At 42.7% G+C, this 16,118-nt stretch overlaps 1 protein-coding gene across 1 annotated transcript in view; it reads right to left on the bottom strand.

The window, feature by feature from the left end:
- Positions 1 to 4,962: 4,962 nt before the first annotated feature.
- The window catches only part of nmnat1 (nicotinamide nucleotide adenylyltransferase 1), a 52,390-nt gene continuing 41,234 nt past the window's right edge, over positions 4,963 to 16,118 (bottom strand). The window contains exons 8-10 of the mRNA XM_060851969.1: positions 13,886 to 14,064; positions 6,856 to 6,957; positions 4,963 to 5,071 (exon numbers count right to left, since the gene is read on the bottom strand). Of these exons, the coding sequence (XP_060707952.1) occupies positions 5,012 to 5,071; positions 6,856 to 6,957; positions 13,886 to 14,064 (341 nt within the window). The 3' untranslated portion in view covers positions 4,963 to 5,011. The remainder of the gene's footprint in view (positions 5,072 to 6,855; positions 6,958 to 13,885; positions 14,065 to 16,118) is intronic.

Here is a 16,118-nt window from a genome sequence, read left to right as displayed (position 1 = left end):
TAATCTAATCTGATTCAATGTCTGCAGGCCATAGAAAGAGCTATATGGGCTGGGGCTATATTCCCTGGAGCATCAGAGGCTGAGGGGTGACCTTAAATAGGTTTATAAAATCATAAGAGATGTAGATAGGATAAATGGACAAAGTCTTTTCCCTGGGGTGGGAGAGTCCAGAACAAGAGGGAATCGGTTTAGGGTGAGAAGGGAAAGATTTAAGAAACCTCAGGGGCATATTTTTCATGCAGAGGGTGGTGCATGTATGGAATGAGGTGCCAGAGGAGGTGCAGGGGGTGGGTACAATTACAACATTTAAAAGGCATGTGGATGGGTATATGAATAGGAAAAGTTTAGAGGGATATGGGCCAAATGCTGGCAAATGGGACTAGATTAATTTAGGATATCTGGCTGGCTCAGACAAGGTGGACCATGCTGTACAGCTCTATGACTCTATGGTAAAGAATTTTACAGATTTATAATTCTCTGAGAGAAAAACATTCTCCTCCACTCTGTCTTAGCTAGGGCAGCCCCTTACTCTGAGATGGTGCCCTCTGGTCCTAGCCTCTCCCACAGGGGGAAAGAACCTCTCTGTACTGTCCCAGACAAGCCTCCTAGTAACATATTTTATTCATTCATGGGAATCTGAACATCACTAACTGCTCATCTCTAATTGCCCCTGGAGAAGGTAGTGATGAAATACCTACTTTTACCACTGGAGTCCTCAGGGCATAGGGATATTTGGGATGGAGTTCCAGGATGTTGACCCAACTGCATTGAAGGAACGGTGAGATATTTCCAAATTAGGGTATGTATGTTTTGAAGAAGAACTATTTAGGGCGGCACGGTGGCACAGTGGTTAGCACTGCTGCCTCATAGCCCCTGAGACCCGGGTTCAATTCCCGCCTCAGGCGACTGACTGTGTGGAGTTTGCACGTTCTCCCCGTGTCTGCGTGGGTTTCCTCCGGGTGCTCCGGTTTCCTCCCACAGTCCAAAGATGTGCGGGTCAGGTGAATTGACCATACTAAATTGCCCGTAGTGTTAGGTAAGGGGTGAGTGTGGGGGTATGGGTGGGTTGCGCTTCGGCGGGTCGGTGTGGACTTGTTGGGCTGTTTCCACACTGTAAGTAATCTAATCTAAAAACAAAACTTGCAGGTGGTCCCCTGTACAGCTGCCTCTGTTCCCCCAAGACGATAGAGGCCATGGGTTTGAAAGGTTCATTTGAAGGACCTTCATGAATTGCTGGTACAGGCTGCTGTCACAGTGTGTTGGAGGCGAAGGGGTGAATGATAGCTATGTGGTGGATACTACTTCCACTATTCCTTTGTAATGACTGGACATTATTGGATTTGTGTCTGTAATTATCCACATCCAGGTCTTTCTCTGTTCCTCCTCATCTACTTCAATGCAACTCAATAAATATTTCTCTCCAACATCCACCAATCTTTTGTAGCTTTCCAAATAATCTGTAGAGAATATAGTCTCTGTTTTTTATGTATCAGGTTTGCTGCCTCACTCAGTCTCTCCTCTTCTTTATCCATCCTTCTCTTTCATTTTCTCTTTCCTCTTGTGAAATAACTCCATGGAGGCTGGTATCCTGTCACCAGGACACCCTTTACGTACACACGCACAATACATGGACTCTGACCAGCCAGCTCAGAGCCTGTCACTAGAGTGAGGAGTCAAGAGCGTGGTGCTGGAAGAGCACAGCAGGTCAGGTAGCATCTGAGGAGGGGGAGAATCGACGTTTTGGGCAAAAGCCCTTCCTCAGGAATGAGGCTGGGGGCCTCGGGGGTGGAGAGATAAAGGGGAGGTGTTGGGGCTGGGGGGAAGGTAGCTGAGAGTTCAATAGGTGGATGGAGGTGGGGGTAAAGGTGATATGTCAGAGAGGAGAGTGGTGCAGATAGGTGGGAAGGAAGATGGACAAATGGGACAGGTCATGAGGGTGGTGCTGAGCTGGAAGTTTGGAACTGTGAGGGGGGAATGAGGAAACTGGTGAAATCCACATTGATGTCCTGGGGTTGGAAGTTCCCGAGGCGGAAGATGAGGCGTTCTTCCTCCAGGCATTGGGTGGTTAGGGAGTGGCAATGGAGTCCCAGGGCCTGCATGTCCTTGGAGGAGTGGGAGGGGTAGTTGAAGTATTTGGACAAGGGTGGTAGGATTCATTGGTGCGGGTGTCCCGGCAGGTGTTCCGTCACCTACAAAGAGACCCCAACACCAGAGATATATTTCCCTCTCCAGCCTTATCCGCTTTCCGTAAAGACTGTTCCCTCCATGACTACCTCGTCAGATCCATGCCTCCCAACAACCCACCCTCCCCTCCCGGGACATTCCCCTGCCATCGCACAAATTGCAAAACCTGTGCCCCCACCTCCCCCTCACCTCCTTCCAAGGCCCCAAAGGAGCCTCCCACATCCATCAAAGTTTCGCTTATTCTTTCACACATGTCATTTACTGCATCCATTGTTCCCGATGCAGTCTCCTCTACATTGGGGAGACAGGACGCCTACTTGCAGAGTGCTTCAGAGAACATCTCCAGGACACCGGCACCAACCAACCCTACCGCCTTGTGGTCGAACACTTCAACTCTCCCTCCCTCTCCGCTGAGGACATGCAGGTCCTGGGCCTCCTCCATCACCACTCGCTTACCAGTGTCGGACACAGTGAAAAACAACAAGCATGTAAATCTTTATTTATATTCCACCACCAGGAAGAAAGTAAACATCCAAGTGGCCGGTGACAAGCAGTGACCTTCTCAAAGGGTAATGCTGCATGATCAAACATTGAAGGGGAGGGCAGGCATTAAATCAAAATAGAGTTGGGGGAGTGAAATAAGAGTCTCGTGTTTATATTTTTTTCTTGTTTTCCTTTTCTTTTTTTTAAACCCCCACACTACCGCCTAACTGCGATAGTGCTTATTTTTTCCCTGGCATCCATGGTGTGTGTGTGCAGGTGTGAGACACAGTGAGAGACACAAAGTGCACGAATCTTTATTCAATTTCCACCACCAGGAAGAAAGGAAAACACCCGAGTGGCCAGTGACAAGCGGTGCCCTTCAGAGCAAAGGGGAGGGCAGGGATTAAATCAAAATAGAGTTGGAGGGGGAATGATGCACTCCACTCCCTGCGGCACCCACCTCTCCCTGAACAAAGTCTCGTGTTTATATCTTGTCAGCCAGGGTTCCCTAATTGGCCCAGGTTAACAACATCTATTACTGAATGAATACTCAATGAGACCCACCTGGCCCTGGTCCCAATCACTACAAGGAAAAGGAGCCAGGAATGGAGGATGTGATGAAGACTACGGATGACTTGTGGCCTGAATATCTTTCTTCCTTTCCACTTTTTCAATCACGTGAGTCACTCCCACTCACAATGTCTCTTTTACCTCTTTCCCACTTTCCTTTCTGAATCTCTGATCAAATATGAACACAATTTTCAATGAACCCCACTTCCCATGAATGGGTACAGCTGGCTGAAGATGGAAAAATGAAAGATATTCATTTGAGAAGGTACGTTCTGGTGGAGAGTGTGTTTGAGTGTTGTGCCTGACTATTCCAATTTACAAAACTGTTCTGGAACCATAAAAATTCTCAGATGAAGCTGAGCTAATGAGACCAGCTAAATCAAAAGAGATTGCAGAAGGACTTAGACAAAATACAAAGGAAGGTGAAATGTAATGGTGACTAAGAGTAGTACTGGACAAAGGAATAAAAAGTAGTCAATGCATTGTACTCCATGATTTTTATTGAAATGCTTCAAAAATGATGAACAAAGCCAAGGAGCTTTAGTAGCTCATGAGGTTGATCTCAAATCCCAAGTAGGAATGTGACCTTCTCGATTCATAGAGAAGTACAGCCTGGAAACAGACCCTTCGTTCCAACTTGTCCATGCCAACCAGATATCCTAATCTATTCTAGTTCCACCTGCAAAGTCCATCTGGAAACCGGGGTAGATCTCCTGGCCTGATGGCAATGGTGGAGTGAGTATACTGGGCCTTAAGTTGGCAGATTGTGGTTGAATACAATGCTGTGGCACCTGATGGCCCACTGTGCCACGTGGGTAGCCAATTTTCTGCTAACCAACTGAAGTTTCCCTTGTCCGTATTTGACCTGATGTCATTAGAGCTCCTTAGGTAGGGGGACTCTGCAGGATCATCAGACCTGGGTTTGCCATTGTTGTTTCTCATGACTATGGGAATGCTGGGTGGTCTGTCCAGTTTCATTCATATCATTGGGCTTTGTAGGAGATTCACACAACTGAATGGGTCATTTCAGAGAGCAATGAAGAGCCAATCATAGCTCTGATCATCCATGTAGGACAGGTGAAGTAAAGATGGCAGATTTCCTTCCTAGAAGGGCATTCATGAACCAGGTGAGTTTTTATGGTAATAGTTACATGATCACATTGGGTTGGCGTTTAATTACAGATGTGATTCGTATCCAGGTTTCCCAGAACAGTTGCTTGGGTCTTTAGATTACGAGGCCAATGACAACAGCAGAGAGTCCCCATTCAAGTTTTGCAAGAACATGAAAGAAGATGCTAAACTCCTGCTCATGTCCTCTCCCCCTTTGGGATGGGAGGGAAGTGAAAGGTATTTCCTTACTAAAGTCAGAGGAGGGATATCTCTATAACCCCATAGAGTTAGTGAAGGAGAAAAGAATACTTTGGAGTTATATAAATGAAGAACACAGCACACACATTACTTTGGTATTCCTTTATGGTTATCAGATTCTCACATGCATTTGTTTCCAACAAACAACCATTTCAAAGGTATCAGGTGACCACACAATACAGAAGTTGATCACAGAAGATCCAAACAGAACAATAAACTATTTCAATTTTTCAATAACACGGAATGATAAGGTATCTTTATCACAGTACACTAAGAGGGCTAGTTATCCAAAACCAATGGATGACAGGTAAATTGATTCCTAAATGAAGAAAACCAGCTGTAAAATGTAGTCAAAATCATCATCTTTAAATTGATAGGAATCGTTTTTGTTTTTTTTCACCTGTTTCTATGCTGGGGGCACTTTCTTGTAAACTTGTTTGCATACTTGGTTTTCACAGCAGAGTTCCTAAAGAGAAAGAAATGATATAGGTTTATGGACACCAACAGTGTTATTAATCTGCAGCTTTTCAGGTTGTGATTTTATCCTCTGACTAGAAGAGGTACCATTGTGTCAGGTTCATCAGGTCATTCTTCTCCCTTTACCTTGAATATAATTGCAGCTATTTTAAAATGTTGTAATTTAAGAATCCTATTTCCTTTCTCTATTAAGGACTAAGAGGTCTTATTATGATACAAGGACGAATCAATAGCGGTTTGAGTTAGAACACTTTACGTCAGTCTAAGTAAGTCTTTGTTTTCAATATTTTATTTTTTTAAAATTAATTATCTATAGCTGAATAACAAAAAATTCTCTCATAGCAACATAAATGTAAGCAGCAGGATAATGTACTTTGAATTTTCAGTAACAACAGCGTGTTTTTAATTCATTTGTGGGACGTGGGCCCTGCTGGCTGGGCCAGCATTTATTGCCTGTCTCTAGTTTCCCTTGGGAGGGTGGTGGTGAACTGCCCTCTTGAATCCCTGCAGTCCATGTCCTGTAGATTAGATTTTTGATTAGATTCCCTACAGTGTGGAAACAGGCCCTTCGGCCCAACAAGTCCACACCAACTCTCCGAAGAGAAACCCACCCCGCTATATTTACCGCTGACTAATACATCTAACACTACGGACAATTTAGCGTGGCCAATTCACCTGGCCTGCATCTCTTTGGTTTGGAAGGTGCTGTCTGTGGTAAATTTCTGCAGTGCATCCTGTAGATGGTACACACTGCTGCTACTGACCATCAGTGGTGGAGGGAGTGGAGTTTTGTGAGTGGGGTGTCAATTATGCACACTGCTTTCTCTTGGATGCTGTTAAACCTTTTGAGTGTTCTTGGAATTAAACTTGTCCAGGGGGTATTCTATTTACTCCTGATGTAGGCCTTGTAGATGGCGGACAGGCTTTAGGGAGTCAGGTGGTGAGTTACTCGCCACAGTATTCCTACCTTTGGTAAGAACAGTAACAATGGTGCTGAAAGTCTGTAGTAATAATTGGTATTAGGAATCTAACTGGGCAAGATATGGCTTTTTGCAGAGCTCATCCAAACAACAATATATGTTTAAAATTATCATTTTGTTTAGAGGTCACAGTCCTATTTGTTTTGTGTACAACATTTTTCTCTTGACAGTTAAAACAGTTTAATTTGAACTTTGAGCAAAATAGTAAACTATTGTTTTAACAATTACTACATTTTACAGCTTTGGAATGAATGAAATTTTAAACTAAATGAATTTATCTCAGACTGACACATCAGCACTGGAATTTCAACTTGATATTTCAGAATATTGTGGGGAGTTGGGGTAAACAGAGGAAATAAAAGAGACAAATAATAACAAAAGAAAGTCCAGTCATGAAACAACAACAACTTCTATTTAGATAGTGCCTTTAACATGATAAAATGTCCTAAGGTGCTTCACAGGAGTTTTATGAAGTATACAATCACAAGACACAGAAAGGGTTAAGAGGACAAAAGAGGTTGGATTCAAGGATTGTCTTAAAGGAGGGCAGAGAAATGGAGAGGGAATTCCATGACCAAGGATCTGAAGGTACAGTGACCAAAGGAACTGTACACATCCAGATTGAGAGCTTGATTGGCAGAATTTGAGACATCAGGAGCCAAGCTGGTTCATATCCCACAACATGAACTGAAGAACGAATATCAACCACATTGCTCACTATTATTCAATTCTTCAGGAGCATGCCTACGTATAAAGTGATCTATTGGCATCTTGAAATGTCATGAGTACATACCAAGTATAATTTATCGCCCTCTATCCAATGGGTCCATCCTCGATCCTTCTTCTCTCCTTTCTGCACACACACCAGTTTGTTGTTGTCCCATGTAACAAGAGACTGAAAAAGAAAGCAGCAACATAGAGGTACAGCATCTTCAAAACCTGTTTCTATTGAAGTGTGTTGTATCCTAGGGATATGGCAGTCAACTTGTGCACAGTATGCTCCCAATTACAGCACTGTGATATTGACCAGTGACCTAACTGCACAGAGGCTGGTATCCTGTCACCAAAGTCATCCTTTATTTACACATGCACAGTGCATAGAGTCTGACCAGCTAGCTCAGAGCCAGTCCCTAGAGTGAAGATAATCTCTGAGACTCTTGTTTATATCTGTCAGCCAGGAGTCTCTGATTAGCCCAGGTGAACAGACCCAATCAGGGATCTCATATTCAATGAGATCCACCAAGTCAACCACATTCCAATTACGACAATCAAGTAATCTAACTTTGTAATAAAGGCAAAATGCTGTGAAAGCAGAACATTTTCAACATGAGTACATCTGGAAGAGGAATGACAGTGAATTAAACACTCAAATGAAAGCAAAATACTGCTGCCACTTCTGGGCTCTGAAGGAAAGTCACTTGCATTCCAAACGTAACTGTTCCTCTCTGCACAGATGCTACCTGACCTATTAAGTTTCTCCAGCACTCTTGCCTGACTCTGATGTTGTGATGTTGATTGAGAGAGCACCATCAGGAACAATAGCTCTCCACTCTTCTTTGACATAATGCCATGGGATATCTTAGGTTTACCTGAGAGAGTAGACAGGGCCTCATTTTAACAACTCATCTGAAAAACAGTACCTTGAATAGTGCAGCACTCCCTTAGCCCCGACCGTCAAACCTAAATATCTGGAGTGGGCTTGATCCTACAAATGTCTATAGCAAAATTTCTGACTGAAACACAAGCTGAAACCTAGGGAGGTGGTGTGGCTAAATAAGACCATACAACCATAAAGACTTAGGAACAGATGTTAGGCCATTTACCCATCGAGTCTGCTCACCATTCAGTCCTGGCTGAAAGACTTTTCAATCCCATTTTCCCGCTTTCTCCCTGTAACCTTTGATCCCTTTGGCAATTAAGAACTTATCTATCTCTGTTTTAAATGTATTCAATGGCCTGGCCTCCATGGCTTTCTGTGACAATATGGCAAAGAGTTATAGAGTGAAGGACTGCTTTCATTGTTTGGCAAATCATTAAGGGGGTATTTCTTCTGGGCTATCACTGGGAAAATAAAGATAGAAAATCATTTTTTTACACAAACCTGTGAGATTGGAATGTTTTGTTTGGTCATTAATGTAGAGGTTGTTACAACATTTAACACAGAGTAAGAAGCATTTAAAGAAAAGATTATGAAAAAGATAGCATTCTATCCCCATATCATTGTACACAGGGTGGAGAATGGGTGGTCATTTTAAGTATGTGTAGTTTTGTGAAGTTTATATTGTTCCTTAATGTTGGCAAATCGTGGATGCATTTTACATCATTTGCAATTTTTAATTCTGAAAGGGAGGTGCCAGTGTTGGACTGAGGTGGACAAAGTCAGAAGTCACCTGATGAAGGAACAACAATCCGAAAGCTTATGATTTCAAATAAACCTGTTGGACTACAACCTGGTGTCATGTGACTTCTGAATTTTTAATTCAGTTGACTTCAGTGGAAATAAAACTGAGAGTTTAAAACAAAGAGCGAACTTGTTATTACCCCTTTTACTTGATCACACAAAGTTAAGGTCTAACCAGGAACTGATGCACCCTTGGGAGAAGTGTTGAATGTGTTAAATGTTGTAATAGTCTTTTTTCTGTGAACACTGGTGATAAAACATTCCATTCTAATGGGTTTGTGTGAAATATATCTCCTAACCTCTTCCTTTATTCTTCTATGAGCTCATGGAGCTCATTCAAGGAACAGATACTGCAGGTCCTTGATAACTATATACCTATCAGGCAGGGAGGTAGTTATCGAGAGAGGGAGCCATGGTTTATTTAAAAAGTTGAAGCTGTTGTCAAGAGGAAGAAGACTTATGTGAGGATAAGGTGTGGAGGCTCAGATAGGGGGCTTGAGTGTTATACGTTAGTGAGAAAAGATCTAAAGAGAGGGCTAAGAAGAGCCAGGAGGGGACATGAATAGTCATTGGCAGATAGGATCAAGGAAAACCCTAAGGCCTTCTGTAGTTACATCAGGAATAAATGAATGACTAGAATAAAATTAGGGCCAATCATGCATAGTAGTGGGAAGTTGTGTGTGGAATCCAAGGAAATAGGGAAATGCTCAATGGTGGCACAGTGGCACAGTGGTTAGCACTGCTGCCTCACAGCACCAGAGACCCGGGTTCAATTCCCGCCTCAAGCAATTGTCTGTGTGGAGTTTGTACCTTCTCCCTGTGTCTGCGTGGGTTTCCTCCAGGTGCTCCAGTTTCCTCCCACAGTCCAAAAATGTGTATGTTAGGTAAATTGGCCATGCTAAATTGCCTGCAGTATTAGGGGAATGGGTCTGGGTGAGTTGCTCTTTGGAGGGTTGGTGTGAATTTGTTGGGCTAAAGGGCCTGTTTCCACATTGTAAGTAATCTAATCTAATACTTTTTGTCAGTATTCCCATTGGAAAAGGAGAAAGTGAGGACTGCAGATGCTGGAGATCAGAGCTTAAAAATGTGTTGCTGGAAAAGCGCAGCAGGTCAGGCAGCATCAAAGGAACAGGAGAATCGACATTTCGGGCATAAGCCCTTCCTCATTCCTGAAGAAGCGCTTATGCCCGAAACGTCGATTCTCCTGTTCCTTTGATGCTGCCTGACCTGCTGCGCTTTTCCAGCAACACATTTTTAAGTTCCCTTTGGAAAAGGGCAATGTTAGTGAGAATACAGAGATACAGGCTACAGGATTAGATGGGATTGAGGTTGGCAAAGAGGAGGTTTTAACAATTTTGGAAAATCTGAAAATAGATAGGACCCCTGGGTCAGATGAGCTTTACGCTTGGATTCTCTGGGAAGCCAGGAAGGAGATTGCAGAGTCTTTGACTTCGACCTTTATGTCATCATTGTCGACAGGAGTGGTGCCAAAAGACTGGAGGATAGCAAATGTTGTTCCCTTGTTTAAGAAGGACCCTGGTAATTATAGGCCAGTGAGCCTTACTTCGGTTGTGAGTAAGGTGTCAGAAAAGGTTATAAGAGGTAGGATTTATAATCATTTGGAAAGGAATAATTTGATTCGGGATAGTCAATATGGTTTTGTGAAGGGTAGATTGTGCCTCACTAACCTTATTGAGTTCTTCGAAAAGGTGACAAAACAGGTGGATGAAGGTAAAGCAGTTGATGTACTGTATATGGACTTCAGTAAGGCATTTGCTAACGTTCCACATGATAGGCTATTGCACAAAATACATAGTTTCGGGATTGAAGGCAATTTAGTGGTATGGATCAGAAATGGGCTAGCTGAAAGAAGACAGAGGGTGTTGGTTGATGGGAAATGTTCATCCTGGAGCTCAGTTACCAGTGGTGTGCCGCAAGGATCTGTTTTGGAGACACTGCTGTTTGCCATTTTTATAAATGATCTGGATGTGGGTGTAGAAGGATGCATTAGTAAATTTGTGGATGAAACTAAGGTAGGCAGAGTTGTGGACAATGCTGAAGGATGTTGTGGATTACAGAGGGACATAGATAAGATGCAGTGCTGGGCTGAGAAGTGGCAAATGCAGTTTAATGCGGAAGTGTGTGAGGTAATCCACTTTGGAAGAAATGACAGGAATGCAGAGTTCTGGGCTAATGGTAAAATTCTTGGCAGTGTAGATGAACAGAGAGATCTCAGTGTCCAGGTGCGTAAATCCCTGAAAGTTGTCACCCAGGTTGATAGGGTTGTTAAGAAGGCATAGAGTGTGTTGGCATTTATTGGTAGGGAGATTGAGTTTTGGAGCCACGAGGTCATACTTCAGCTGGTACAAGACAGTGGTAAGGCCACACCTGGTGTATTGCATGCAGTTCTGCTCACTTCATTATAGGAAGGATGTGGAAGCTTTGGCAGGGGTTCAGTGGAGATTTACTAGGATGTTGCCTGGTATGGAAGGGAGGTCCTAGGAGGAAAGGCTGAGGGAACTGAGGCTGTTTTTGTTGAAGGGAAAAAATTGAGAGGTGACTTAATGGAGGCATATAGGATAATCAGTGGGTTAGATGGGGTGGACAGTGAGAGCCTTTTTCCTCGGATGGTGCAGGCTAACACGAGTATACATAGCTTTAAATTGAGGGGTGATAGATGTAGGACAGATATCAGGGATAGTTTTTTTAACTCAGAGAATGATAGAGGCATGGAATGGCCTGTCTGCAACAGTAATAGACTCACCAACTTTAAAGCTATTTAAATGGCAATTGGATATACATATGGATAATAATCGAACGGGCATCAGATTATTTTCACAGGTCAGCGCAACATCGAGGGCTGAAGGGCCTGTACTGCACTGTAATATTCTATGTTCTATGTTCTAATGATAATCCAGTAAAAATATAATTTTATTTAATTAATTTATGGGATGAGAGCATTGCTGGCTAGGTCAACATTTATTTCCCATCCCAGAGGGCAGTTAAGAGTCACTATCCCCTTTTTAATGATATGCCAGATGACCGAAATAATCCTTTACATGATTTATACCGGACATTATAGATGTAACTCAGACCCCCATTCTAAAATCAGTATACTCTGTTCTGTTCATATTCCCAAAATAATTGTGTTGGTTTAGACATTTCCTTTGTGAATTTATCATGTTGCAGTTCCACCTTCCTTCTTCTGGTGGCGCTGTAACTCTTCCACAGGGTGTGTTGAAAGCAGCTTATAATTAAATTGTATTATAGAGTCATAGAGATGTACAGCATGGAAATAGACCCTTCGGTCAAACCCGTCCATGCCAACCAAGTTCTTCGGTGGTCTTGTGGCAAAGTGGCAGTGTCCCTACCTCTGAGCCAAGGGCATCTGAGTTCAAGTCCCACCTACTCCAGGTCACATGGGTTGACTGAAACTGTCTTAAAGATTGTTGTACTACAGTCATTGAGCCCATACCCTGCATTTGACATCCCACCTGCTCCAGGAGTGTGTAATAACAGACAGTCTGGGTTCAAGTCCTGGACTGCCCCTGTCAACAAGTTGATGAAAGCAATCTTAAACTTGTTAGCCAAGCTTTCAATGAGTCAAGATTGTGTATTATTTGTTTAGATTACTTACAGTGTGGAAACAGGCCCTTCAGCCCAACAAGTCCACACTGACGCACAACCCACCCAGACCCATTCCCCTCCATTTCACCCAACACTACGGGCAATTTAGCATGGCCAATTCACCAACCTGAGCGCTTTTGGACTGTGGGAGGAAACCCACACAGGCACAGGGAGAATGTGCAAACTCCACACAGTCACCTAAGATGGGAATTGAACCCAGGTCTCTGGCGCTGTGAGGCAACAATGCTAACCACTATGCCACCGTGCCAGGTGAAACGCAGAGCACAAGTAAATTTCAAATTCTTGTTTTTCTTTCTCTATGTATTATTATCCATCCAGAGAATGTTGCTGATGCTGCTCATGTATTGCAGAGTGTAATTACAATACAAAAACTGAAAGAAGTACGGATGCTGTAAATCAGAAACAGAAATAGAAATTGCTGGAAAAGTCCAACAAGTCTGGCAGCATCTGTGAAGAGAAATCAGAGTTAACGTTTCAAGTCAAGGGACCCCTTCCTCAGAATCGTGACCTGAAACGTTAACTGTGACTTCTCTGCACAGATGCTATAGATCTGCTGAGTTTTTCCAGCAATTATAATATGTTTGCTTACATAGCTTCCTTTGTAAATGTACACAAAGGAAATTATGACAGTAAGAGGCTGTCAGGACATTCATGCAGATGCAAGACCTTTATTTTTAGTGGGAAAAGGGAAGATTGCTACTGTTTTGAGCTAGCATCAGTATAATGGATCAAACTATTACTGCGCTGTAGTGTTTCTACTGTGTGCTAAGCTTGTATGTGATGACACAGCAAGGCTCATCTCTGAATCATCGTGTGAGGTTTATGATCAGTGGAAAGGTAGGGTTAAGTAAAATCCTCAGTGTAACTGTTACGAATCACTCAGACTGAATGGGCAGAATTTTCATCTCCAATAACACTGAATCAACGCACATCAGGAGAACCAAAAGGAGCCAGTCTCCCTGACTGCAGGTGACATCCAGCTCTTAGCAACCAAAACACCAGGTGAATGGACTGACTTTCCCCAAAGCCAAGAACATGACATTGGGAAATGGCTCTGCTCACAGTATCCAAATCAAAGCAAAGTCAGCCTTGTTTATCGCAATGTAATTATAATAACTGCACAGAGGCTGGTATCCTGTCACCAAGTCACCCTTTATTTACACCTACATTATATACGAGCGCTGACCAGTCCCTAGAGTGAGGAGACTCTCTGAATCTCCTGGTTATACTGTCAGCCAGGGCTCCCTGATTGGCCTATGTTAACAACCCGAATCAGGGATCTCATAGTCAATGAGATGCACCCAGCCCCAGTTCCAATCGCTACAGTAACTCTACATGAAGTTACTGGAATTAATCTGCAGTGCTTCAGACAGCTCAGTTGTCATTACAAGTACAACCACTGATCCCAGGGAGCACGACGGACTTTTTCCATATTTCCATTCTCTTGGACATAGACAGAAAGCAAAAACAAGATTTAATGCCTGTTTATTTTCTCCAACTAATGGTCATTTCACTTCTGTTATAAATAAGAGCCACACTGCACTCAAAACATTAACTCTATTTATCTCCCTTCGGATGCTGCCAGACTTGTTGAGTTTCTCCAGCACTTGCTGATTTGATCTGGTCATTTAGCTCCTATTGTCACAGGTCCAGCAGGCAGTTTAGGACATAAAGCCAAGAGCTAGTAGTAGGCTAGCCAGCCTTTCAAATTTGCTCCACTATTCAGTAAAATTGTGACTGATTATTATGAGCATTGTGTTGATTTCTTTCTTACCTGACATTTCCGATTGTCTAAACCTTTTGTATTTTCTTCAAATTCTTTCCCCACAGTAAACTGGACTTCATAGTTTCTGAATGTGCTTATGGTTTTGATAATGAAGGAATCTCCTTTCTGTTCAATAATCTTCTGAGGACTCAGCAGATTGGCAACTTTACGAGTTGCAAAGTCAATATCTACCGAAAGAACAAAAACTGTTATTTTTTTAAAAATTTCTTTCATGGGTTCTGGTAGTAACTATCAGGGACGGCATTCATTGCCTATTTGACCTTGGCCGTTTCAGAGGCTGGTTAAGGGTCAACCACATTGCTGTAGGTCTGGAGTCACAGGTAAAGATGGCAGATTTCCTTCCCTAAAGGACATTAGTGAACTAGAGTACCTTTTACAACAATTGGCAATAGTTTCATGGACACCATTATTGGAACTTCCATGTTGTAAATGTTAATTTAATGATTGAATTTAAACTCCACCAACTGTTTTGGTGGGATTTAAGCTCATTCCCTCCCTAGCTGACCCAGAGCATTAGCCTGGTCCTTTAGATTACACACTCAATGACCACGGCCTCCCATACATTTTGTGTGGAATTGGCTTCCTTTTAAACTGAGGAAGCAAACTGAGTTCTGAATCCCCACCATCAAAAACTATACCTTTGCAAAGGGCAGGTATGTGAAAAGGCTGTGATGCCTACTGCAGCCTAATAGCTGGAGGATACTGACTCAATCTTACAGAAGTAAACAGAAAATTACCACAGGAAAAGCCACACCGAGAGCAAGTCAACACAGCAAGGTCCGAAAACCGAAGATACAAATAAAGAACACTCCATGCCTCTTGGCATTTGAAGACTAATGGATAACACAAGTACATCACAGCAACAAAAGGTTAATAACTTTACAAAGAAACATTTTATCAAGAGTCCTTTCATTCATAAAATGATATGATATAGAGAAGATATGATGCCTCTACCATTTTTGTAGGACTATCAAATTAATCTCTTTCTCCTCCTCCAGTCATTTCTTTCTCTTTTCATTGATTTCTCCAATTTCCTTTACTATTGAATCTGCTTCTCTTTGCTTTTCCAAGCATCAAATCGTAGATTATAATAACCTGCTGTGTAAAGTATCATTCCATTGTGTTATCTATGGTAACTCTTTTACCTCCTCCTTCAGTCTTTAATCTACAGGATATGGGATCACCACAATTGATCAGTATCATTGAGCACCATTTTATTGGGTTGGCCTGATAGCCATCCTGCCACCACACTCTATAGTTATCTCGACTGGGGACCACTGCAGGCTTGCTCACACTCCCACCAACATCCCAGAGTGGGACTGAAACCTGCAGCCTTCCAGATAAGAAGCAGGAGAGTGATTAACTGGGCCACTCTAGGTTACTGTTGCTGGTTCTTTCTTTTTTATCTTAGAGAGATGAGGAGAAACGTTTTCTCCTGGAGTCATAAGTTTTTGAAACTCTTCCTCAAAAGCAGAGACCAGACCATGTATATTTGTCAGGAGGAAATGGAGATACTCATGATAAACAAGTGTGTGAAAGATTATCAACTGTGAAATAACTCCACAGAGACCAATATCCACTCACCCTTCATTTATATGTGGAGAGCCCTTGACTCTAATCCAGTTCCCACAGAACCAGCTCTCAGAGTGACCAGGATGTCTGATACTTCTATTTATTTTCTTATTTTTTACCCCCACATTACTGCCCAACTGCGGTTGCTGCTGGTTTTTTTATGAGTTACCTTTGAACTGTATTACCTGGCTACCAGTCCTTCTACCACTTGGAACTCTTTCCCCTTGCATTCTCTACAAAAGCTATACACAATTTTGTATGTCTCTGTGAAATTTAATGTTTTCTTTTAAGAAGAATAATCTCATCTTTTTAGGACTCCCCAAATAATCGATGTGACTCACTCCATGTACCACCAACCAGGGCACTGCTGTATCTAGAACTCTTAGTGTTGGGGAAGTCTAGTGCAACACTCAAGGCTGAAGCATCTTCAAGCCAGACATGCCAAATGAAGAACCTATCTTGGTCACTCTCTGACAGCCCCAGCATCAGAGATGCCAGACATCAGCAAGCTTGATTCACGCCACGTGACATCAGAGAATAGCTGAAGATATTGGATACTGTGAAGGCTATGGGCCCTGACAATACTTAGGCAACAGTACTGAAGACTTGTGCTCCAGAACTAGCTGTATCCCTCACCAAATTGTTACAG

This window comes from Hemiscyllium ocellatum, chromosome 37 (assembly GCF_020745735.1).
Source record: "Hemiscyllium ocellatum isolate sHemOce1 chromosome 37, sHemOce1.pat.X.cur, whole genome shotgun sequence".
Lineage (NCBI taxonomy): Eukaryota > Metazoa > Chordata > Chondrichthyes > Orectolobiformes > Hemiscylliidae > Hemiscyllium > Hemiscyllium ocellatum.
This window is presented reverse-complemented; position numbering and strand designations above follow the sequence as displayed.